This window comes from Dermacentor variabilis, chromosome 1 (assembly GCF_050947875.1).
Source record: "Dermacentor variabilis isolate Ectoservices chromosome 1, ASM5094787v1, whole genome shotgun sequence".
Classification (NCBI taxonomy): Eukaryota; Metazoa; Arthropoda; class Arachnida; order Ixodida; family Ixodidae; genus Dermacentor; species Dermacentor variabilis.
Window position 1 is genome coordinate 186,487,327 of NC_134568.1, and position 26,053 is coordinate 186,513,379.

At 47.8% G+C, this 26,053-nt stretch overlaps 1 protein-coding gene across 2 annotated transcripts in view; it reads left to right on the top strand.

The window, feature by feature from the left end:
* The window catches only part of LOC142589684 (RAB11-binding protein RELCH homolog), a 210,697-nt gene that overhangs the window by 39,104 nt on the left and 145,540 nt on the right, over positions 1 to 26,053 (top strand). For both annotated transcript variants that reach the window (XR_012829913.1, XM_075701229.1), the window contains exon 8: positions 8,683 to 8,863. Coding sequence is in view for 1 of the 2 variants with exons in the window: in XM_075701229.1 (XP_075557344.1) it covers positions 8,683 to 8,863 (181 nt within the window). In the remaining variant the exon portion in view is untranslated. The remainder of the gene's footprint in view (positions 1 to 8,682; positions 8,864 to 26,053) is intronic.

Here is a 26,053-nt window from a genome sequence, read left to right on the forward strand (position 1 = left end):
ACTATTTTATCCATTTTGAAATTTGGATTATTCACATTCTAGCAAACGTGCTTGATAACAGACTTGTTGAAAATGTATTGATCAGAAGTTTGAACACTCAGTAATATGCTGCATGTTCACTTGCAGTTTCTGATTGATACAGACATTAATCTGTATCAATGAATGTTGCCATTTTGAAACCAAAACTGTCTTCTGCATTTTCCGCTGTCAGATTCACACCAGCTGTACGATGTGGATAAAAATGCCTGTATACAAATTTTTAGTACAGGTCCTTCTTCAGTAACAACAAAAGCAGTGAAGTTAGTTTCTTGTTGCACTCTTAGTTAACCTGTGTGGTGTTGTTTGTGTTGCTCTTTTGAAGCCGGAACATTTGTTGGTGGCATTGAGAGCCTCAACTTTTAATGGTGAGACAACCTTTTGCACACCTGATGGAACAGTTGGGAAAGGAAAGTTTAAGTGAAGCTTAGTGAAAGCTCAACTGTGCTGCGCAGTTCTGTTTGTTGTTAAGGTGATTGTAATCATTGCCAAATAGTAACAATGGTGTGATATGTAATCTCTAGTTCTCAGTGTGCAAATAATTGGAAAGGATGTGTGGCATTGTGTAAAATAAATAAATAGTTTTGTGTATGGCTTTTTGCTAAAAGAAGCAGTTGCTTTGTTCAAAAGATACCCCAGCACAAGTTCCTGGCTTTAAAGAGGGCGCTAGAAATGGTGCTAAGAAAAGGTAGTGACAGAGAGAGAGAAACTTTTATTGTCTTAAAGGATTTACCTGCAATGGTGGGAGCCCCTTTAGTCCAAGACCCCGCTGGCCTCGGCCGACCTCTTGACCTGTCTTATGAAGGGCTGTTGTCACGCCACGTCAGAGCTGGTTAGCTGTGCCTCCCATTGCTTCATGGTGTGGTGTGTTTTATCAAGCAGGTGTGATTCATAATCCCATGTATTGTGTTGTAGTGTTGGTATGCCGCCGTACCACGGGCAGTCTGGCCTGTTGCGAGTAGGGAACATGGCATTTTGTAATTCAAGGTGGGGGAATACCCCGGTCTGAATTTTGCGCCAGCTGGCGGCTTCCTCTCCACTGAGTTGTGGGTGAGGGGGAGGGTATTTTTTTCTGGTTGCACGCTGATGAGCGAGAATCTCCCGGGCATTCGTTGGATTGGGGTTACTACGGTGGCTTCCTGGGACCGTCCCAGTTGAGTCGGCCCAGTTAATAATACCTCGGGCTAACGAATCGGCCAGTTCGTTCCCCTCAAGGCCTGTGTGACCTGGGCACCATACGATCCGGTGATGATGGGCGAATTTCGTCGGTATTATTGAGTGACATGTTTTGGTCACGTGGCCCCTGTGAAGCAGGCGACATGCTTCTTGTGAGTCTGTTATTATGGTGACGCTCTTTTGCGTGCGTTCCGCGTGAGCGAGGGCCATTGCCACGGTGAAAGTTTTGGCAGCTGCCGAAGTACCTGCCCTGACGGATGCCGTAAATTGTTGCTGTGCTTTCGTGTTGACGATTGCCACTGCATACCTCTTGACGTTCCTTTGGGCATTGCTGGCGTTCAAGTGTACGTTCGGATACACAGCTGCATCTGTGTATATTGTATATTGTACGTGAGATTATTTTCATGTATTGTTCTAATATGTTGTGCGCGTGCTTTTTGCCTTGCTTTATTGTATTCCGGGTCCATGTTTTTTGGGTATGGGGGCCACTGTTATTTGAGCTCATGTTGAGGTCAGTAGTGGTATTACATGTTTGCTGATAATTTGTGGGTGTGGGGAAATACGTGCCCTTGTCAGTAAAGCCCATCTGTGTGAGTGTAGCTCAAGCGTTAACTCTGAGGGATTAGTGTGGTTTGTTTTAGCTCTTCGAATGTGTTGTGTACTTCTAAGGGTAGCAGGCGCTCTGTGGATGTCCCCTTGGATAGTCCGACGGCCACTTTGTATGCTGATCTTACTATGATGTTGACCTTCCTGTCCTCATTACTAAGGAAGTGGTAGGGCACGCTGTACGTGACTCGGCTTATTTCTAGTGCTTGGACGAACCTCAGCGTGTCGTGTTCTTGCATGCCCGCTTTCCGATAAGTTATGCAGCGGATCATTTGTGCAGTGTTATTTGTGGTGGTTTTCAGTGTTTTGATGGTGTGGGATGTTTTCCCGCTACTTTGGAGCCAGAAATCCAGGATCCGCATTGCCGTAATTTCTTGCACCGTGTGTCCTTCCATAATGATGTTGACAGATCCGTTGGATATGTAGCCCCGCTAGTGTACCCTAATGACCTACGACTTTTTGGAAACACATTTGAGGCCACTGCTCCTCGAGAATTTGCCTACTGCCTCGGCTGCTTGTTGTAGTACTTGTTCTTTGTGTCCCAGAGGGCCCCTTGCTGCTCACAGCGTTATGTCGTCCACGTACAGTGTGTAACCCAAATCGGGAATTTCGTCCAGCTGTCACGCCAGACGACACATCACTATATTGAACAGCAAAGGTGAGATTATTGCTCCTTGGGGTGTTCCTCTACTGGGCATCTTGAACTTTTGGGGAGTGATTTGGCCAATGCCTATTGTGGCGGTGCAGTTGGCGAGAAAAGCCCGCACGTAGTTGTATGTACATTCTCTGCATCCTGGCAATTTGAGTTCCTCCAATATTGTTTTGTGCGAAACGTTATCAAATGCTCCCTTGAGGTCTAATGCGAACACTAGTCTTTCCTCTCCGTGGGCGATGTTAGCTATAACTTCTTCTCGGATCAGTAAGAATGCGTCTTGACAGGGTAGCCCCGTACGGAACTCTATTATGGTGTTCGGAAACTATCCTATTTCTTCAAGGTACCGCTGCAGTCTTATTTGTACTACTCGTTCGTACAGTTTGCCCAGGCAGGACGTGAGAGAAATGGGCCTCAGAGCGCCTATTGAGGGGTCCTTTTTAGGTTTTGGGATCATGATAATTTTAGCATGTGTCTATTCCAGGGGCAATTGGCCTTTGAGCCAGCTCTCGCCATTGAACAGTTCTGTGATTTTAGTCAGAACTCTAGCGTCCAGGTTCTGAAGCATCGCATTCGTGATGGCATCAGGGCCAGAAGCCGAGTTTTTGGTGGCTGCTTGAGCTGACTCAAAGACTTCTGCATATGTGAAAGGTTCACCTAATTTGGAATTGGCCTTCCCAAGGTATGGTTGCGTCTCGTTTGGAGTGTCTGTGTTTAGTGGGGGTCCTATGGATCATTCTTTCAGTTTCTCTAGTAGTTCCATGTCTGTGCCTGGAGAACTGTCCTATATGATTTGGAGTCGTTTGTTGTTTTCCGTGCGTGTGCTATCCGAGTCAAACATTCCACGAAGGATGCGCCACGTGCCAGCTGTTCCCGAGGTCCCCGAGAGGGAGCCGCAGAACGTAGCCCACTCGTCTTTAGCTAATTCATCAGCGTGTTGTTGCACTTGTTCTGCCAGAAGTGTTATGTGGGCACGTCGCTGTTTGTTGAGGCGCTGTTTTTTCAAACGCTTAACTAATATGTGTCTTTCATCCCACAAATTTACTACGTGGGAATCTACTACGTGCGCCTCTGACGTGCACTCTGTGGTTTTGGTAGTGTCTTTGTGTGTTTACCAGATGGGTTTTGTCCATTCTTGTATGTTCAAGGGAGTGTTTGCTGTGTCGAGGTTCTGTTGGAGCTCCCTGTATTTTGAGCAGTCAGTTAATTTCATTGTGCCAATCGTTCTACGTAATTTGGGGGTGGAGAGTGAAATGCAAATAAAATCATGATCACTCCCCAAGTTTTTGTTTAGCGATGCCCACTGTGCGTCTTTGATGTTTAGCGTGTACACGCAATCGGATGTTACGTCTTTGCTCCCACTGTTACCTGTGTGTGTGTGTGGGCATGCCTATGTGGTTTGGTGTCTGCATGCCAAGGTTCTTAACTGATTGCTCAAGTAGGGCTCCTTTAGGGGATGTGGCGCGTTGAAATTACCCAGTATCACCATCCGGTCTTTGGTGCCTGCTATGGTCTTAGTGTCCAATAAAATTTGGGGTAGGTCCAGACCTTTGCTTTTGGGCGGGCTGTAAATGTTTGTTATAATGCTGTGTGCTTTGCCTCTTTTCCATGGTAGCATGCTGATCATTACGGCATTGGTTTCCCCGGTACGTTGGGGGAGGAATATCATTTGTGCCGTGATTGACTTGCTCACCAGCGTGGCAGCTTTAGGATTTTGGGGGTTGCTCAGAACATAATAGCCCTGTAGTTGGGCCGGTTTGGGCCCGACCTCCTGAGGGCATATTATGTCCGGAGCTACCTGAGAGCTTTTAATAAAGTGCTGGAGGGCTGCCGCCTTTCTGGCGAAAGATCAGCAGTTCCATTGCCATATCTCTAATTGTTCCGGGTTATTTGGTTGCGTTTTCTCTTTAACTGCGGTAGGCCATGGTTCCCACACGTTATTTGTGCTTTTGATATCTCGGTGTTCGAGCTGTTTGTATCAATTATGCGGTGGGCCCTCTTGGTTTTGGCCGATCCGGCGCTGACTACTATGGCGCCTTTCTTAGTAGTTTTGGTTTTGGCAGCAGTTTTTAGCTGCTCCATCACTTGTTGTTTGTGCTTCTTGAATTCTACCAGCATTTGTGATTGGAAATCGAGGAGTTTCTGATTCACGAGGGTTATCATCTCGTGCATTGGTGATTTAGTGGTTTCTGCCAATAATAATTGGATTTGGGCCATTGCGAGTGGTGCTTCGGTATTTGGTGTTTGCGGTGTTGGTGTTGGTGGTTTTGGTTCGCTACGTGTGAGAGTGTTGGTATTTGATGTGATTTGTGTCGGTTCTGCGGCCGATTGTCTATGATCTGATTCGAGCTGTTGTATTTTTTGTGTGAGGCATTCCTCCAGCTCCTTAATTTTCTCGTCGGATCGCTGTCGTTTGCATTCCTCGTCTTGAAGTTGTGCACGTAGCTGCGCGTTTTCTGGTTTAAGTATTTCATAACCGGGATCTCGCTGTGTGTTTGGTGTGTGTTGCGGAGCATTGGTAGATACAACCGTCGCCCAGCTCACATGAGGCTTTTGTGACTGCTGGTGCTGCAGGGGCACTGGCACTTGTGCGGCCCGGGACAGCTCCCTGGATGGGCTCCTACTTCTTTTGCCGTTAGATGTGGATTTGTGGTGATGACTGTCTTCCTCATTCTCAGAGCTGACCCACTCGCTCTCGTGAGCGGGACTGACGATTGATGTTCTTGGAACGAATGTTCTTAAGTTTCTGTGGGCATTGGTTGCTGCCAGTCTCGTGGCCTGCCACTTCGCACACGGCGCATTTGATCACACTTGTGTCCAGGGGCGGGGGCATCCTCCAGGCCGCATTTTTTGCAGATGTTGACCGGGTGGGGGCACACATCCACTCGGTGTCCCGCTTGGAAACATTCCGTGCATATTTGAACAGTGGGCTTGTATGGATGTAGTCACACCTCTGCTGCCATGTAACAAATACATTTGGGAAGGGAGCCACCAGTGAACGTGATGAGTGCCATGGATGACTTGCCTAGCATCCGAGCTCATTCGATTTGAACTCCGTTTGTCCGTACTCGCATGTTGGCTACTAAATGCTCCATGGATGTGTCCGCTGGAATGCTGTGAACCACACCTCGATAGCAGTTGTTGGGGTTAGCTACGTATGTGTTGAATTGGTGCACGCATCCATTCAATTTGAGTTGCTTGATTCGGCGGAGTACATTGGCCACTTCCGTGCTGCTCACTGATAAAATTATAATGTTTGATCCGGGGCGAGTGCGTAGGATGAAATCCACACCTGTGATTCTCTCTCGCTTCATGGGTCCATCTTGAGTGTGACTGAGATGGTCTTGGATTGGTTCGCTTGCCTTGTGAATGGCACTCGCCAAAGTTTGTATTAGTATGTCTTTGATTGTTAATCCCTTTGTTGGATGCATGATTATTTTTACATGATCCTTTGGTAGTGCTGGCAGAGGTTTGAGCTTTGGTTGGTGGAAGCGATTCCCTTGGTTGTCGGTCGCACCATATGGATGGTCGCCACGTTCCCCTCTCGCGAAGTTTGCGTGACTTGGTCAGCCGCATTGCTTTGGAGATTGGGCTTCCTTGCCTTTTTCATTCTTCTTACATTGTTTCTTAGCTCTTTGTGATTCTACAATGTGCCAACTACCGCCAGTGCAGTCAGTCTTTGTCGGGTCGGTTTCAATCAGATCCTCTTCAAACTCGTGTTCCATCTCGGTGGATGAAGATTGTTCGTTATAATCATTCGGTGAGTGCCCTAAGGTGGAGCACATTGGTGCTGGTGCTGTACCGGTAGCTGTCATTGCCTCTTGAGAGGCCTTCTGAGACATTATCTGTATCGTTGAGGCAGCAGCAGTCTCACAGACCACACCTAGGCGTAGCGAACGCTGTGCGTGTTTGTGAGTGTTCTTGCTGCATTTGTTACCCGACGCAGCTGCTCCCACTTCGAATCCTCAAACTTCCATATTGAGGTAAGAAATTCGCCTACCAGTTTGAAAATGATATCCAGGTGTAGATCTCATCGAGTAGAGTCCAATCGATATCTTGGTTGTTGTGTGCAGTCATTGGAACAGGTGCAAGTTGGGTTTCGGTGGAGCTGATGTGAGGCACATCTGCTCCGTCTGGCCCCCTCTGGCGTCTCCAACGGTAGTGAAGATGATAGAAATGGCAGCTAAGATTGAGAATGGTCGCCAAGGTTGGGAAAACATGGTCTCATGTGCGTGCGGATCGTAATAAATATGAATGTGACTAGATCATATCCAGTGCATTCTCTTGCCTTTCTCATAAAGAAGGGGCATCATGCTGTTTGAAAGAGCACCTAGGGGAAGACCAGAGGGTGAAAAAAGAGCATGCTCACATATGTAAGAAATGCAGTGGGCTCCTCTGTGGTTATCATTGCACAGCCTATCAACTGTGAGAAACTGCATGCCACTCTTTGGAACACAAGAAAGCCTGGCACATAGCATTAGTATTGTGCCGCTGTCCCCAAGTGGAAACACTGTGGTACAAATAGGGCTGTTGGAAAAGCAAAATTTCCTTATTGAATCGAATATGAATATTGAGAGAAAAACAAGCTTCAGATATCAAATCAAACACTGAATATTTTCTCATCTCTAACCAAAGCGAAATATAAAGCATGTGTGGAGTTTGTTAAGTTAAAAATTACAGGGAGCTTACTTGCATTATTTGATGCACATAGTGTTCTACTGGATGTTTGGTCAACTGGGGAGCTTTTAAATCAGCAGCAACTGGAAAATAAATGTGTCTGGTGCACCATCCCAATGACAGTAATAAGGAAACAAAGGAACATCATGTTACCCGATGCATGCAGAATACTGTGGTTATTGAAGGAGCAAAGGGTAATACTACAGCACCATGCATAATTCTAAATGGTGCAAGCATGGTGATGTTGTGTATATAACTTTGCTTAAGGAGCGATGCGGGTCTTGAAATCGAAAAAAAAAAATGCAAAAATATGCCAATTTTCGAAATTCGCTATTTTGAAGTCTTCACTGTCCAAAGTATTACCTCACAAAGTATTATTGCTCAATTCCTTCTTGAAGTATTAAAAAAACGGCAATTTGTGAGCGTCGGTGGGCTGGAATTGAAGGCCCAGCTCGAAAATTTGCCCCAATTTCAAGCTGCCAAAGCTCTGGACGATGCAGGTGTGTAGAAACTACCAAAATGGTAGGATCTGCATGGCAGCCGCCAAGCTAATAAATAAAAAGGACTTCGGCACAATCAAACTCTTCTGGATACCATGTCACACTGGCATCAGGGGAAATGAACTTACCCACATGGTGGCCACTGTGCACGCAACATATCAGTGCCACCCCGGCAGTGAGGTGAGAATTGAACCAGAACCAGTGGACTGGAACCGATTTTCAATCCTCGAACATTACAGGAGGGCTTGAATTAAGTTCACCGCACCCCATCGGAAACTAAGCATAGCGGAACAAGTCATCTGAAGAAGGTTGCAAACTAGAAGTTTAAAGATTACCCACACCTACATCTCCTACACAAAATAGATAAAGAGAGATATCTAGGTGAGTGCCCATGGTGCGGGGCTGAGCCCACGCTGGATCACAATGTGGGAATGCATCGAGGCGCCTCAAGAAAAGATTAATGAAACTACAACGTGAGAGGGATGGGAGGCCTTGCTCTCCAGCTCGAAGGAGGTAGCCCAGAGGGCTGCCATACTCCAGGCAAGCCCGAGGAGCTCACGCCAGCAGAGTCCTAGAATAGGAGCCCCAACTGCCCTGAAGATCGCTATGTTGCACAATAAAAAGTTTTTTCTCCATGTGTGTGTGTGTGTTAATGTCGTTGGCTTTGTGCTGGCATGACGACAATAGCTTCTGTGGCTTAAGGGAAGTGCGTCAGTTACTGGTTCCCAACTATTTTGCCATGCTTTTTAGAAAAGTCCTCTTGTTGCAGGCAAAAAAAAAAAAAAAAAACCCACCTCTATTGCAGCATTGTAGTGAGAGGGGAAGGGTGACCAAGTGGCAGAAGCATTCTTTTTATTTAACCATCTGTGCAGTATGCATGTATTCATTGCATGATAACCATTCATGGCTACTCCTGTGATGAAGGTATACATGTATTGCCATGAGCATTACACTAGTTGGGCATGAATGTATAAGCCACCTCAATTTGCAAAGCTGTTTGGATTCTTTATGTGTGTGTTTCTTGTGCTTGTGCAGAAAGACGTGTCCAGCTTTTCTTGAGGCCCTTATGAATGTATGCCGACCTCATTGTGAGCTGTCTGACTCACGCCTTGCGAAAGATGTGACATCGGTGGCTTCATCAGGCGAGGAAGTGGTTCTGATGCTCGCTCGGTGTCTTCCACATATTGTGCCTAATGTCCTTCTGGCAAAACGAGAGGTGGGCTCACTCTTCTCTTTTTTTCGTATTGATTGTGGTGGTTGGAAGAAGCATAACATCTTGCAGTTAGGACACCTAGTGTACTTAGCATGAGGTTGCTTGTAGGAAATGCCATTTGGGTTTCAACCTACTACTTGTTGTTCTGGCACAGTCATTCCCGGTCTTAAGTTGGTGCTTTAATTTGGTGATGTTAATGCTGGTGTTGGCATATGCAGCGCATCTTAAAGAATGGTGAAAATGAATAACTATTTTGGTAGATAAATATAGGGGAGGTTGTACTACAGTCAGCCAGCTTATTTGGACTGTTTGAGGAACTATCAGGCATTGTTTGGGATATCATTGTCCTTAATGAGATTAGAACTGGTGAGGCTTATACATTGCTGAATAATGGCCGTGTCTTCTGCTATAGAGGACTCCCAGATAAGAAGCAATACGGGTTAGGATTCTTAATCCATAAGGACATAGTGGGCAACATTGACGAATTCTACAGCATTAATAAAAGGGTAGCAGTAGCCGTAATCAAACTTAATAAGAGGTATAGATTAGAGGTAGTACAAGCCTACGCTCCAACATGCAGTCACGATGATGATGAAGTTGATCAGTTTTATGAAGATGTCGAATTAGCGATGAGAAAAGTGCAAACTGAGTATACTGTAGTAACGTACAACTTCAATGCAAAAGTGGGGGAAAAGCAGGCTGGTGAACAAGCAACTGGCAACTGCGATGTTGCTTCTAGGAGCGCTAGAGGAGAGACGCTGGTAGAATTTGGGGAAAGGGATATGCTGCGAATAATGGACATCTTCAGGAAGCATAGCAGCAGAAAGTGGACCTGGAAACGTCGTAATGGTGAAACACGAAATAAAATAGATTTCATACTTTCTGCCGATCCCAGCATAGTGAAGGATGTTGAAGTGGGTTCGGTAGAGTAAAGTGCAATGATCATAGGTTCGTGAGGTCTGGAATTCACCTCAATTTTAAGAGAGAAAGAGTTAATTGGTCAGCAAGAAACAGGCCAGCCTAGATACAGTAAGGGTAAAAGCAGACCAATTCAGGGTAGTACTTGCAAACAAATATGCAGCCTTAGAACAGAGAGATGAAGATGACATAGAGGCAATGAATGAAACCGTAACTAGGGTGGCTTCAGAAGGAGCAGTTGAAGTGGGAGGTAAGGCATCAAGCCAACCAGTAGGTAAGCTCTCCCAAGTAACAAAGGACCTAATAAAGAAACAACAAAGTATGAAAGTGTCCAACTCAAGGGATCAGATAGAATTCTCATAGCTGTCAAAACTGCTTAACAAGGACAAATTAAGGGATATTCAAAATTATAACATGAGAAAGACTGAGGAAGCATTAAAAAAATGGATGCAGCATGAAATCAGTGAGAAGGAAACTTGGCATAGAACAAACCAAGATGTATGCACTGAAAGATAAGTGGGGTAATATCATCAGCAATCTTGAATATATAGTAAAAGCAGCGGAAGAATTCTATACTCACCTGTACAGTACCTAGAGCAGCCACGATACCTCCATTCGATGTAGTAATGAACAGGTTACAGAGGCTCCTTCTATAACTAGCGATGAAGTTAAAAGGGCCTTGCAAGACATGAAACGGGGGAAAACGGCAGCAGAAGATGGAATAACAGTCGATATAATCAAAGATGGAGGAGACATAATGCTTGAAAAACTGGCGGCCCTTTATACAAACTGTCTTCAAATCGACTTCAAAGGTCCCAGAGAACTGGAAGAATGTCAACATTATACTAACCCACAAAAAGGGAGACATTAAAGAATTGCATGTTAGCTTACTTCCAGTATTATATAAAATATTCACCAAAATAATCTCCAATAGAATAAGGGCAACACTGGACTTTAGTCAACCAAGGGAACAGGCTGGTTTCAGGAAGGGATACTCTACAATTGATCACGCCCATGTCATCAATCAGGTAATCGAGAAATCCGCAGAGTATAATGAGCCTCTCTATATGGCTTTCATAGATTACGAAAAGGCATTTTATTCAGTAGAGATACCAACAGTCATAGCGGCATTACGTAATCAAGGAGTACAGAATTCTTATGTAAATACCTTGGAAAATATCTACAGAGGTTTTATAGCTACCTTAATTCTACACAAGAAAAGCAGGAAGATACCTATGAAGAAAGTTGTCAGACAGGGAGACAGAATCTCTCCAATACTTTTCACTGCACGCTTAGAAGAAGTATTCAAGCTATTAAACTGGGAAAGCTTAGGAGTAAAGATTGACGGCGAATATCTTGGCAACCTTCGGTTTGTTTATGACATTGTTCTATTCAGCAACAATGCAGCTGAGTTAGAACAAATGATTGAGGACCTTAACAGAGAGAGCGTAAGAGTGGGATTGAAGATTAAGATGCAGAAAACAAAGATAATGATAAATAGCCGGGTAAAGGAACAAGAGTTCAGGATCGCCAGTCGGCCACTAGAGTCTGTGAAGGAGTACGTTTACCTAAAGCTCCTACATAAACGTTTCCGCCGACCAGGTTAAGTACCGCCAACCTGCCCTCCTCCTCCACGCACCTCTCCCACTCACCCCCTTAGCTTCCGGCGTCAAGCGTAACTTACGTAGCTGCAGCTTCCTGTTCCGAGTGGAAGTGACACTTTGTTTTTAGCGTTGTTTACTTTCGTGCCGCTGGAGAGGCTTTAATTGCACGAGCTGCGGTTGAAACTGTAAATGCGATTCCATCCAAGAACCACCACCTACTGTAACCAGCGATCTGCTCATGTTCACTGCTTTGCGTCAACCTGTGACGGGTTGTGGCACGAGCGACAACATACAGTGGAATGTAGTGCCTGGGCGCTTGGAGACCACTGCCGTTTTTCGTGCATTTGGACAACAGCGACCGCGAACTACTACTTCAGCGGAATACAACAGCTTGTCCCCTTTGCATTCTTGTTATGGTGACTGCCACAGCTCTGCTAAGCACGCGCGGACGTCTCACCATCGTCTAACAGCAGTCAAAGCGGAAATTCCCGCAGCGCAACTCCAGGAAGCGGAAACGCCGGAACCGGAAATTTTTAAACCGGAAATGCCGGAACCGGAAATACCGGAACCGGATTTGGTGTGAGGGGAAAAGGCGGCGCACAACAAAGGTTGTCGCTACTTAAGAAAGCGGCGGTGGTGCGTACATGGAGGGGCTTTACGTTTACCTAAATCAATTAATCTCAGGGAACCCTGATCATGAGAAGGAAATTCACAGAATAATAGAAATGGGTTGGACTGCATATGGTAAACATTGTCAGATTATGACTGGAAGCTTACTATTATCATTGAAAAGAAAGGTGTACAATCAGTGCATTTTACCGGTGCTGACATATGGGGCAGAAATTTGGAGACTTAAAAAGAAGCATGCGAACAAGTTAAGGACCGCATAAAGAGCGATGAAACGAAGAATGTTAGGCGTAATGTTAAGGAGACAGAAAGAGAGCAGTGTGGATCAGAGAACAAACGGGGATAGCCGATGTTCTAATTGCCATAAAGGAAAAAAATATGGAGCTGGGCAAGTGATGCAATGTGTAGGTTAGATAACTGTAGGCTTACAGAATGGGTGCCAAGAGAAGGGAAGCACAGTTGAGGATGGCAGAAGATTAGGTGGGGTGATGAAATTAGGAAATTCACAGGCGCTATTTGGAATCAATTGGTGCAGGACACGGGTAATTGGAGATCGCAGGGAGAGGCCTTCATCCTGCAGTGGACATAAAATAGAATGATGATGATGATGATGATGATGATTATGATGATGATGATGGCATGGTTGTATAGTGAGCGTGGTGACGAAGAGGAAGTGTCCATTGTGCTAGGGAATCATTAATTCATCATTGAATTCAGTAGCAGTGAAAAAGATGGTAATAATGACCAAATCAGAAAGAATTCTAAACAGAAAATGAGGGTCATGACAACACTGTATTAAGGGACACGGCTTTTGCAGAGCGAAAAATGGCCCAAAAATAGATTTTTTAAAATCAAATTTTTAGCTACTATAACTCTTTCTCTATTTGATTCCAAAAAAAATTGTTACATACGAGTTTGTGTTGCTGTGGACAAAAGGATGTTGGGCGGGGAAGAGGAGGTTGAAGTGTCTCGACGATCTGAGCTATGACCTTGTAACTGTATATGTTGTAAATACATATATTTTCTCCCTGTAACAATATCTTCACTGAAAACCACATAAAAATTTGTTGTATTAGCCAAGGTGGCGAAAATTTTGTGGAAGTATTTTTCATGACACAATATCTCCAGAACGGCACAACCGAGTGCCGCCATCTTGGCCTCATCGGAAAGTGCATTTCTCCGTCTTCAAATTTGCTGCTTGAGGGGCGCGATCAGAGATCGTTGTTCAAAACGCATGTTCAGTTAGCGTTCAGTTTCGCCTCATGCGATTGGCCTAGGCAGTGTCGAGTCGTCAGCTGCCTGGCACAGCTGATGACTCGGCCACGCTATCTCCTTTGTACAGAAACAAGCAGACAAAAAAGAAATTATTGAAATCCGTGCCGGAATCTGTGATTGGTTGTGCCCCCTACATGACTCCGGCACGGTTCGCCATTGTCCAACGCACGTTGTCTGCTCGGCTGTTTGCACCTAGCGAGCTCTGGACAGTCTCCGCTCTTTGTAATCTCGATGAGCATCAAAAAGGGGGTGACGCGGATATCGCAGTAGCGGGGCCGATCCCTCCATTTATGGACGGCTCAGAGTCGCTGCTAAGCATTCCGAGCATCGGCGATGCGGACTTTGCGACCAAGCTTTGGGCACAGAATCCTTGGACACGCGGCTAAGCCTTTCAGCACTCGGTGTTTCGGAATTCACGACCAAGCACATTGCACACACAATCCTCGGACCCACAACTAAGCGTTTCAAGCATAGGTGTCTCCAACTCGTCGTTAAAGCGCATAATGCGCGGACTTCTCGGACCCTCGCCTAAGCATTTCATGCATCGGCGCCTCTCACTGCACGACTAAGCATTTTGAGCGTCGACTTCTTGAGCCTGCGGTTAGGCATTGCGTGCCTTGGCACCTTGGACTCTGCGACTAAGCACATCGCGCGCCGACTCTATTTTCATATTGTTACGATACAACAGCTGCTTATGAGACATGGCGCAAAGGAAGATGAAGGCGGGCATCTGGGTTTAGCATGAGCTGGTTTCCATCTTATTTTCCGGCTGCTCTGCTCTTGTAAATACATTGTAAATAGTTCCTTTGTTTGTGTTTCCACACGTAACATTTTGGTGGAGGTTTGCGATCCCCGTCCTCACAATGGAGCTCCGCAGGGGTCGCTACATCAAGCTCGCTAGCATGCCTCCTAGAGATGAGATCCCATCAGTGTCGGCTACGACTCGTCAGACTGCTCCAGTCGTGACGCTTTCCCAGGCTTGCGACCCTCGTCTGTTTTCTGGGTTGGACGGCACTGACGTTGAAGAATGGATCAACCTTTATAAGCTCGTCAGCACTAATAACAGATGGGATCCAACCATTATGCATGCTAGTGTCGGCAACCCATGCGTGTGGTACCAAACCCACAAAGACAAATGAGCAAGCTGGTACATTTTCAAAGAAATACTTAGTGAACTCGAAGAACAGGGAAGATGATGATGGCTATTTACAAATTAAAACGACGAAGTAAGTTAATAGTGCTTACACTAACTTACCCCCGTCATGGAAGCGGCCAGCCTGGCCGCAGATTAGAGGTTATCTAAACGGGGAGTGAAGGGCTTCATCTGCGAGACATGAAGAATTTCGGCATTCCGGCGGCGCCGGTCAGTGACGGAGTGTACTGGGTGGACGAGATAGTTCACTGCAGATGTTTGCTGCACAACAGTGTGTGGGCCAATGTAGTGTTGAAGGAACTTCTCACAGAGGCCTGGATTGCGGACTGGAGTCCAAAGCAGGACTTTGTCTCCAGGGTGAAAACGTACGTCACTGTGTTTGTTGTCGCAGTGACGTTTGTGCTCAGCTTGGGTAGCTTCTGTGCTTTCCCGGGTGATTTGACGGCAATGTGCAATTCGGGCAGCAAAATCTTCTGGAAGTGACGCGTTAGGCGAAGAAGGTGCTCAAAAGAATTCTCTGTTGAATATGGTGGAAGGAGATCGTCCATATACAAGGAAGAAATGGCTGTAGCCGGTAGTCCGTTGAATAGCAGTATTATATGCGAATGTCACAAAAGGAAGAATTTTATCCCAGTCAGTGTGGTCGGGACGGATGTACATGGAAATCATGTCAGACAGCGTACGGTGGAAGCGCTCAGTAAGGCCATTGGTTCGCAGATGATAGGTAGAAGTAGATTTGTGGACGGTATTAGTGTCCCGAAGAGCTTCCTCGAGAACTTGGGATTTCCCAAGTTCTCGAGGAAGTTCCTTGCCACGGTCACTGAGAAGAAGACGAGGAGCCCCGTGGCGCAAGAGGATGGAGCGCAAGAAAAAGTCAGCGACCTCAGAAGCGGTACCGGATCCTAGTGGGGCAGTCTCTGCATATCTTGTTAAATGGTCAACCGAGGTCACAATCCAATGGTGACCGGAGGGTGTCAACGGCAAGGGACCATACAACTCAATACCAACAAATTCAAAAGGTGTGTCCGTGCAAGGGAGAGGTTATAATAAACTGGCAGGAGGGGATGTCAAGCATTTGCGGTGCTGACATGACGCACAAGAGGCAATGTATTTGGCTACCGTTGTGGATAGGCCAGGCCAGAAGCAGCGGGTCTTGATGAGGTCGTAAGTCTTGTGGAAGCCTAAGTGGCCAACCAATACGTCGTCGTGAAGTGCCTCTAATACTTGCAGGCGAAGGCAGCGAGGCAGAACTGGGACCCACCGGTGACCTGTTGCGCGGTAAACGTGGCGATGTAGCACGCCATCTTGAAGGCGGAATTGTCGAAGTTGGCGTCGCAAGCGGCTGTTGGGTGGTTCGGCGAACCCACTAAGGCGATCCATAAGAGCTGGACAGTAGGAGTCGGCCCGCCGAAGCGATACGAAATCAGACCGTGATGAAAGCATAACTTGGTCCAGGGGCGTTATCGAGAGCTGGTGTGAGGCAGGCGTAGCATCGGAACGACGTGGTGCGTAAGACTACGGCGCGTTACCGGGAGAGAGCGAGAGTGGGCAGCGAGACAATGCGTCTGCATCATGATGACTTTTTCCAGACTTGTACGTTATTGTAAAGTCATATTCCTTCAAGCGGAGTATCCAGCGTCCTAAGCGTCCTGACATGTTTTTCATTGATGACAGCCAACACAGACCCTGATGGTCGGTGACGATGGTAAAGTGGCGGCCGTAAAGGCATGGGCGAAATTTCTGAATCGACCAAACGATAGCAAGGCACTCTTGCTCTGTAATGGTGTAGTTCCGCTCAGCTGGAGAAAGTGTTCGGCTGGCATATGCTACGACTTGCTCTTTAGAGGCTGCATTACGTTGCAGAAGTACTGCGCCAATACCTTGTGCGCTTGCGTCAGTATGGAGTATGGTGGGGGCTCGATTATCGAAGTGGCGAAGCACTGGTCCGGAAGTAAGATGTCGCTTAAGAGCTTGAAAAGCCGACTCGCAGTCGCTGGTCCATGTGAAAGAGGCACCGGTAACCAGTAGCTTGTGTAGAGGAGCTGCTATTGCAGCGAAGTTGCGTATAAATCGACGAAAATATGACGCCAAGCCGAGGAAACTGTATAAATCTTTCTGTAGGTGGGGGCGACGAAACTGAAGAACAGCACTAATCTTTTCAGGGTCTGGCTGGATGCCATCTTTTGAGACGACGTGGCCCAATACGTTTATGCTCTTGCTTGCAAATTTGCACTTTTTTGTATTGATCTGGAGACCAGCATTTGCAAGGCACTTAAGAACTTCGTCTAATCGATGAAGATGTTGGCTGAAGTCAGACGAAAAGACAACAATACAGTCCAGATAACAAAGGCAGGTCTTCCATTTTAGACCACGAAGTATGTTGTCTATCATGCGCTCAAATGTGGCAGGAGCGTTACAAAGGCCAAAAGGCATCATGTTAAATTTATAAAGTCCGTCTGGTGTAGTGAATGCGGTCTTTTCTTTGTCAGTCTGGTTCATCGGAATTTGCCAATATCCTGATCGAAGATCAATGCTGGAGATATACTCCGCCCCTTGTAGTGTGTCCAAAGCGTCGTCAATTCGAGGTATTGGATATACGTCCTTGCGTGTGATCTTATTGAGTGCCCGATAATCGACACAAAAGCGAACAGAGCCATCTTTTTTCTTTACCAGAACCACGGGAGAAGCCCATAGGCTAGATGAAGGTCATATTATCTTCCGCGCAAGTATGTCGGCAACCTTTTGTTCAATTATCTTGCGTTCGGACGGCGATACACGATAGGGGCGTCGTCGTATTATAGCGGAACCATCTGTTTCGATGCGGTGTGTAGCCGCAGAAGTTTGGCTCAACACACGGGAACAGCTATCGAAACAGGCTTTGTGCTTTTCCAAGGCCAACAGTAAGGCTTCGGTCTGCGCGGCTGTTAGGTCAGAACCAAGAACGGCTGGAGGAGGGAAAGAAGAATCCAAACCTGAGGTTGGTGCTGGCAATGAGGAAGGGCAAAGCGTACCTATAGAGATAGGTTCAGCGAGGGTTGCCACAGTCATCCCTTTGGGCAGCATCACTGGATCTGTGGTCGTGTTGCAAGCGAACAGAAGAGCGCGGCCACATGAAAACCGGACGAGACAGGTGGCGATGAGAATTCCGCGAGAAGTGCAGCGGGAAGAACGGGCGACTAGCACGTCTCCGTCGGCGATCTGACTGGATGTTACGGCTACAACGTCTTCATGACCAGGACGCAGGACGTAGTCTGCAGCGATGGCCAAGTTTACGCGTGAAAGTTAAGAGTCCGTAACAGGTGCAAGCGCTGTATCCGTGATATGGACTTCTTCTTCTCTACATGAAATGATGGCTGAAGCAGATTGTAGGAAGTCCCAACCCAGTATAAGTTCATGGAAACATGTTGGAAGGATGAGAAACTCAATATGATAGCGTATGCCGTCGATGAAAACACGAGCAGTACACTGTCCGTCGGGGGGAATGAATCCATTATTAGCACCACGCAAAATAGGTCCAAGATAAGGCATTTTGACTTTCCGGAGCCGGGAACACAGATCACTACGAAGAACAGAAACGGCGGCACCGGTATCGATGAGAGCTGACACAGGAACACCTTCGATAGTTACAGAAAGCATATCGGCCGGGCGAACAGGAGGGATTTTTGAAGACCGATAAGAAGCAGTTTCCCCTCCAAAAACTGCAACAGTTAGTTTTCCGAGTGCTGGTCGACAAAATGGGAAGTGGGGCAAAGCGGTGATGTAGACCACCGGTAAGGCGATGGAGAACAACGTCTGACCAAACAGGAACTATGAGGCAGATTGGGAGCAGCTGGAGGAGATGGAGAACGGTGTTGAGGGAAAGAGTACGATTCGGGATAGTAGGCATCTGGTTGGCAAGTGCGGTCTCTCTCGTGCTCTGCATAGCCTCGTCTTTCATCCTGCTGGCGACGGCGACAGAAGCGAGATATATGGCCGTGTATACCACAGTAAAAACAAACAGGACGAGGTGGACGCCACTGAGGGTAGGGTGGCGCAGCAAGTGCTCTGGTTCCCATCGAAGCCAAGTGGTCATAGGCACGGACGTCAGTCGGCACGTAGGTCACGGTAGGTGTGGGCAGTGAAGCAACATCCGCGTAGGTAGGTGCGGGGCGCGCTACCGGAGCAAGATGCGTCGTGGGTGTAGTCATTGCTGTCAACTCTTGTTTTACGACCTCGCGCAAGTCGAAGGTGGGGGTTAGAGCGCAGGCAGCAGGTGGACGCCTTAGGTCTTGTAGTTGAAGCTCTTTGTGGATGATGGTGCGGATAAGAGCACGTAGATCTGGAGAATGGGGAAGCTGAGGATCGCTGCTGTCATGTGGAAGACGAATAGACAGCAGCTCGTCTACGCGTTGACACATGGAAGTGATGTCTTAGACAGAAGCCGGATTTTGCACGATTAAGGCGTTGAACGCGACAGACCCAATGCCTTTTAAGATGTGGCGAATGCGTTCGGCTTCCATCATGCTAGGATTCGCACGACGGCACAGAGTCAAGACATCCTCTATGTATGAGGTGTAAGACTCTTGTGGAAGTTGGAGGCGCGTTCCCAGCTTCTGTTTGGCGACTTCTACACGGCCAGACAAGGAAGCGAAGATTTGCCGCAGCTTGGATGTAAACGTGGACCAATCCGCGATGTCGGATTCGTGGTTGAAATACCACGTCTTGGCAACACTGGTCAAGTAGAATGCGACGTGCCTCAATTTCTGGGTGTCGTTCCACTTGTTGCAGGAACTCATGCGGTCATAGTGGTCGATCCAATCGTCGACGTCATCACCGCGGAGTCCCGCAAAGACAGGGGGATCGCGCTGAGGGCTCGTCACAGTCCAAGAGGGCGCCGCTGGCGGGGTCGTCTGTGTGGTAGGGTTAGAGGCGCCAGAAGGGCCGGGGTTGGAAGTGTCCATCATTGTAGGGGTAGCTGGGCGCAGGCGGCGACCGTAACATAGCTCCAGGGAGGACGGGAACTCGAGAGGACGTCGGGGTCTTGACGTACCTCCACCACTTTATAAGACCGAGACCGACCAAGCTGTCAAGCGCTCTTTATTCCAAAAAAGGCAGCACCCCAGCTCATGCACAAAGAAGTAGAAGAACAGGGAAGATGATGATGGGGCTATGTACAAATGAAAACGACGAAGTATGTTAATAGTGCTTACAATATAAAGGGTATCGCAGACAACGCCTTCAACTTTTTGGTTTTTGGCATTGTTTCTACTATTGACGCCATCATCAAAGAATGCCGCCGGTTCAAACAAGCCAAGAGCCGGCATATCATGCCCCACATTGTGCGGCTGCCGAATACCACTGCTACGACGACTTATGAGGAGCATCCATACAATAACGTAACTCATGTCATTTGCCGCAAGCTTGTGAGGCCTCCTATTCGCCATCCTACTCCGTGGTGCCCACCAATCCATCACCAGCCACGATTGCTATGATCCAGGCTGTTGCCCAACAGGAATTTCAAAACATAATTCTCAACTTCGTGGGCTCGTTGACCCACAAACCCGGCATGCAGCACTTCTCTCGTGGCCTTCCTCGTCGACAACATTCCTTTCCCGCCACATCCCACAACCTGTCTGAATGGCGCACCTCTGATGACAAGCCCATCTGTTTCGACTGCTGCCGCATTGGCCACGTCGCTCATCACTGCCGCAAACGATGGCCAACTCTGTCTGTGACATGTAACAGTGCATATTTCTGTAACTCTGCACCTACTGCTCCCTATGCTTCTCGCCAGGGTCGTACCACCACTGGCGCCACCGCTCCTAATCTTTGCTACGGCCAATCGCCATCACCCGCTTCTTGTTGCCGTCCATTCTCCACCACACCCAACTGGAAAACTAGGAACTGCAGCCTTTCGAGGTGAAGCTGCAATATCAACCTTGCCCTCAAATCCTCTGCTCACTTTGCCCACAAACCAGAACCTTCTTGAAGTTGATGTTGAAAGCATTGCTGTCACTGTGCTGATTGACAGAGTTGCCCACCTCTCCATTATGAGCGCTGCCTTCCGACAACGAATCAAAAATCTCCTCTCGCCTGCATCAACACATGTTGTCCGCATTGTGGATGACGGTACTGTTCCTGTCGGCATGTGTCGGCATTGCCAGCCGCATTGCCCATGCAACCTAATTCTCGGCCTTGATTTCCTCTGAGCGCATTCGGCTCTGATCGACTGCTCCGCCAGCACCCTCCGCCTAGAGCTGCCTATTCTTTCGTATACCTATGATGCAACCCCCACCTCCTTAAACCCCGCCAGCTTCATTCGATTGCTGCCCAAATCATTATCAAATATTGAAATTGTTGTCTTTCCCACCCATTCCTGATGGAGAGTATCTCATCACTCCGCTGCCTGACATTCCACTGCAGTATGATGTCACTGTACGTTACACAGTTCTGACTATCACAGCCAACCACACTTGCATTCCTGTCATAAACTTCTGTTTAACCAAGCAGGTTGTGTCTCAAGCAATTTGCCTCGCCCAACTTGAGCCTTTAGATGACCATCACGGGGTGACTTTCCCACCCGACGATCCATCTGAGCCTACCAGGCATCCAAAGTCTGTTTCTTGTGCTGATCCCAAGATTCAGAAAATGATTGTGATGAACCTTTTACCGCGCAAGCTAAAGACCGCTACCGTATTTTGTTTTCATGCAGGGGTTTTTTCGACTTTGACAATTGCCCACTTAGGCCAGACGCTTCATGTCAAGCATCGTATTATTACTGGTGATGCTGCTGCTATTCACTGTAGACCATATAGAGTATCTCTATTGGAACACCAGGTTATTCAAATTTATGATTAACAGGATGCTCGATAAAAACATCATTGAGCCCTCTTTGAGTCTGTGGGCGTCACCGGTGGCGTTGGTTAAGAAGAAGGATGGGACATGGCACTTGTGTATGGGCTACCACCATCTGAACAAAGTGAATAAGAAAGATGTGCACCCGTTGTCATGAATTGACGATGCTCTTGACTGTCTCTACAGTGCCAGTTACTTCTGCTCTATTGACATTTTGTCGATGGCGATCGCTACTATTGACAGCCAGTATCGCCATCGACAATATAGACAGAGAAAAGGCCGCATTTATAACACCCGATAGTCTTTTCTAGTTCAAAGTCATGCCCTTTGGATTATGTAGCGTACCGGCCACTTTTGAGCGTACGATGGACTCCATGCTTCAGGATTTCAAATGGTCCACATGCCTGTGCTACCTCGACAACATTATTGTATTTTCACCAACATTCGATACTTACATTGAATGTCTCTCAACCGTACTTGATGTTTTTCGTAAGGCCAGGCTGCAATTCAACCCATCGAAATATTTTGGCCGCTGCCAAATTACAGTTTCAGGCCTTCTTGTCGACACTTCTGGAGTACAACCTGTTGGGAATGGCCTGCCGAGGTGGCAACGTGCAGGTTATTTCAGCCCGCTGCACGTGTTTCGATCCACCCCCGGTGGGGGCACCCTTCAGAGGACCAGCGAGGACAGCGCTAACCAACCATGAACATACTTCAGAGAACTGCGAACAACCGGCAGCCACGCGGCAAGGGTCAGCTCAGGGGAGTTCTCGAGGGGAGGTAATTGGCGGAACCTCCCCATGCACTTTTCGAGACACCAGACAATGGACCATGGTGGAGGCCACTGTGCGAGGTCCTCTCTGGAATTTAGAGGCGCCGGCTGGAGTCGGGCCTGACCACCTGGCTACGGGGACGCAGGACAATGGACACCACGACAACTGCACTGCAAAGGTCGTCTGCCCGCGGAGGGGTCACTGGAACCTGTGTGTGCGTGTGTGTGTGTGTTTGTAAAACGTCCCGCAGAGAGGTAAAACATTCCGCAGAGAGGCGGCTTGTTTACGCTGACGCCGAACGTTTTGCCTCACCTAGAGATCTAGGGAACACGAAGTGGATATAACCAGCTGTTGTCGGCGGCTAGTGTGTGCTCGTCATCGTGCTCTCTGCTCGTCAATGTACTCGTGAGCTGTGTGCTCGTTTGCTGTATGCTTCGTCTTGCAGACTCCATTTGGGAGTCACGCTAGACTGTGTAAATGTATCCCATGTTAAAATGTAAATACTGCAAATCAATCCTGCTCGCCTAAGTCCCGACGAAGAGTCAAGGTCCTCCCTACAGCTACGACTGCCAACTCTTACAAACCTTACCCAGACAAAATTCGTGCTGTGCGAGACTTTCCAGTTCCGAAGTCAGCCACAGACGTTCACAGTTTTGTTGGGCTGTAGTCTTACTTCCGCCGCTTTGTAAGACTTTGCCGCTATTGCTCGGCCTCTCACTGACCTTTTGAAGAAAGACATATCCTTCTCATCGGGACCTCCACAATCTGCCGCCTTCTCTCCTCTCATGACGCATTTGACCTTACCACCTATCCTCGCCCACTTCAACCCTAATGCCCCAACAGAATTGCATACGGATGCCAGTGGTCAAGGTGTAGGTGCCATACCAGCCCAGCGTCAGCGTGGCCACAATTGCGTTATCGCTTATGCCAGCCACCTTCTCTCACCATCAGAGCGCAACTATTCTATTACAGAATGGGAATACCTTGCTGTTGTCTGGGCGGTTGCCAAGTTCTGTCCTTACCTTCACGGCCCTCTTTTTTCCATAGTAACTGACCGTTATGCTCTCTGGTGGCTTTCCTCCCTAAAGGATTCCACTGGCCGTCTTGGTTGGGCTTTGAGGCTCCAAGAGTTTTCATACTCTGTGATTCACAAGTCCAGATGCCTGCACTAAGACACAGATAATTTGTTGTGTTACCCTGTCAACAGCTCTGACACTCCTGGTGTCGAGAAGGTTGCTTGTGTTTTCTCCGTGTCACAGCTCCTCTGTAACACTGACGAGCAATGTTGTGATGTCTCACTCAAAGTGCTCATTGATCATTTTGACTCAGCGCCCGGCGACGCTTCTTTACGCCTCTTCGTTCTCCAGGATGGTTCTTTGTACCATTGAAGTGTTCATTCAGAAGGCCCCGATTTCTTTCTTGTCATTCCAAGGGGCCTCCGTTTGACCGTTCTAAAGGAACTTCACAACGTGCCCGCCACTGTACATCTCAGCGTGTCTCGAACTTATGACAGAGTACGCCACCACTTTTGTCTAGCCTGGTTTTGCACGTTCTGTGCGGCATTATGTCGCAGCTTGTGAGCCATGTCAATGCCACAAGAAGCCATCCCTGCGTCCCGCTGGTTACCTGCAGCCACTTGAAATCCCGTTAGAGCTATGCGGTCATCTCAGCTTTGACCTCCTGTGCCCTTTTCTGGTATCTACGTCGGGGAACAAGTCTGTTGCTATCGCTGTTGACTACGCGACCAGATATGCCATCGTGCGCTCTCTTTCAACCAGCGGCGCAGCTGATGTGGCACATTTCCTGCTACATGACATCATCTTGGTGCATGGAGCTCCATGTCAACTGCTCACAGACCGAAGCTGTACCTTGTCCAAGGCCATTGATGACATCATGCATGTCTGCTCTATCCAGCATCAGCTTATTACCTCCTACCATCCACAAACCAACGGTCTGACCGAGCGATTGAATTGGACCCATACAGATATGCTGGCAAAATATGTTTCAGCTGATCACTGCAATTGGGACCTCGCTCTGCCTTACATTACCTTCGCCTATAATTATTCTCACCTTGACACTGCTGGCTATTCTACGTTCTGCCTCTTGTATGGCCGTGAACCCACGCTACCATTAGACACCTTGTTACCACCGATTATGACCTCAATAAGTAAATATGCCCGTGATGCCATCGCTCATGTTGACCAAGCTCGACAGTTTGCACTGTTAAGAACGGCCCAGCTGAGGTGCAAGTTTTTCCAGCCAGTTGCGACAACGGCGGCAACCTTTCTCGGAGCACAGCCACAAACCTCTAGCCACGGCGTGACTAAGTCGACTGTGTGTGGAGAACAGTGCGCGCATCCTCGACTCTCCGTGGCTGGAGCCAAGATGAGTGCGACGAAGCAGGCTTTGTGCCTGAACCCGCCATCGCCCACCTGACGTGCTGTGAGCAGGGGAGTTGCCGCGGGAACGTCGACGGAGGCCCCTTCCTGCGCGCCGTTCGAGACGCAAGACAATGGGTAACCGACCGCGCTGTGGGGGTCAGCTCGGGGAATAAAGGGCACCTTTCCTGACGTGTGCCCCGAGTTCGACGAAGTCCGGCTGACCTTGGTTGGGGACCATGAACCTCGCGCAAGGAAGTGTGTGTGAGAGTGTGTGTGTGTAAAAATTCCCGCAGAGAGGCGACTTGTTTACGATGACTGGACGGCCATATCCGTCACCTGGGTATCGGGGGAGGACCGAGTGTTTATAAACCGCTGTTGTGCGGCTGCTCAGTGCACTCTCTCTCAAGCAGTCATGGCAGACTGATGTACTTTTCTCTCGCAGTCATGCTAGACTGTTGAACTGCATGTAGATACTGTAAATAAACCCATATTCCTCTTTCTCGATGAGAAGCAGTCCTTCCCTTCATCAACGTCCTCAGCGTGGATAAGTTGGATGACTGCATGGGCCAGCTACCTTCTAATTCATGCCGCACTCCTATCTTGACAACAAGTTACGAACGGTGGGATTGAGCCCCGAATCCTGACAGCACGTGCTCTCCTATCAGTGTCACAAGAGAACCAGAAGCTTCGCTATGACCTGTGTCACCATCAATTGCACTTTTTGCAGGGCACCTCAGTGCTTTTTTGCCACCTTCCTGTCATGTAGGCCTTTGCAAGAAGCTCCTCTTTTGTTATGAAGGCCCGTATTACGTGTTTCATCAAGTCACTGATGTCACGTACGAAATCATTCTAGCCAGCCTCGCAACGTCCTCCGCTCTGAACACCAGTGGTATTGTCCATGTCGCCAGGCTCAAGCCCTACGATTCTCTGCTTGCCACCGATATCTGATGGCACCGGGACAGTGCTTTTGCTGACAAACAAAGGTTTGTCTCTTAACCTTTGTTATTACGATACAAAGGTCAAGAGACATGGCGCAAATTAAGATGAAGACGGGCATCTGGGTTTGACACGAACTGGTTTCCATCTTGGTCTCTGGCTGCACTGCTTTTGTAAATAGATTGTAAATAGTTCCTTTGTTTGTCTCTCCGCACGTAACAATATCTATGATACCACCCCTTGATAAAGAAAATCTCATCATGAGCTCTGTTCACTGGGCCCCTTGGGCTGGCACAGACACCTGGCTGCAGAAGTAAGGCATCATGCTAGAAAGTACAAGCTGGAAAGCACCTAGCAACAGCTCTCTGATACCAAATTCTGCAGCCATATTCAAGGAAAGATGACTCAGAAGGCTTCTGAAAGCCTTCATTCAGTAACATCGTCAATTCTTCAAAAAAATAAAAAATAAATAAATAGAAGCACCTCACTGATTGCACTGGAGACTGTTATCAATGAAGCAGTCTGCAGGTACAACACTGGAACTATATTCATGCTCACACGGAGTTTTGCACCTCGCTTCTTTCGAAACCCAGGCACCATGCTTTTTGTAGAGCAGCAGCAAAGAATGCCATACACAGAAGATGAAGAAGAAGAGAGGGAGTGAACAAAGGCACACCAGACCAGAGGCCACA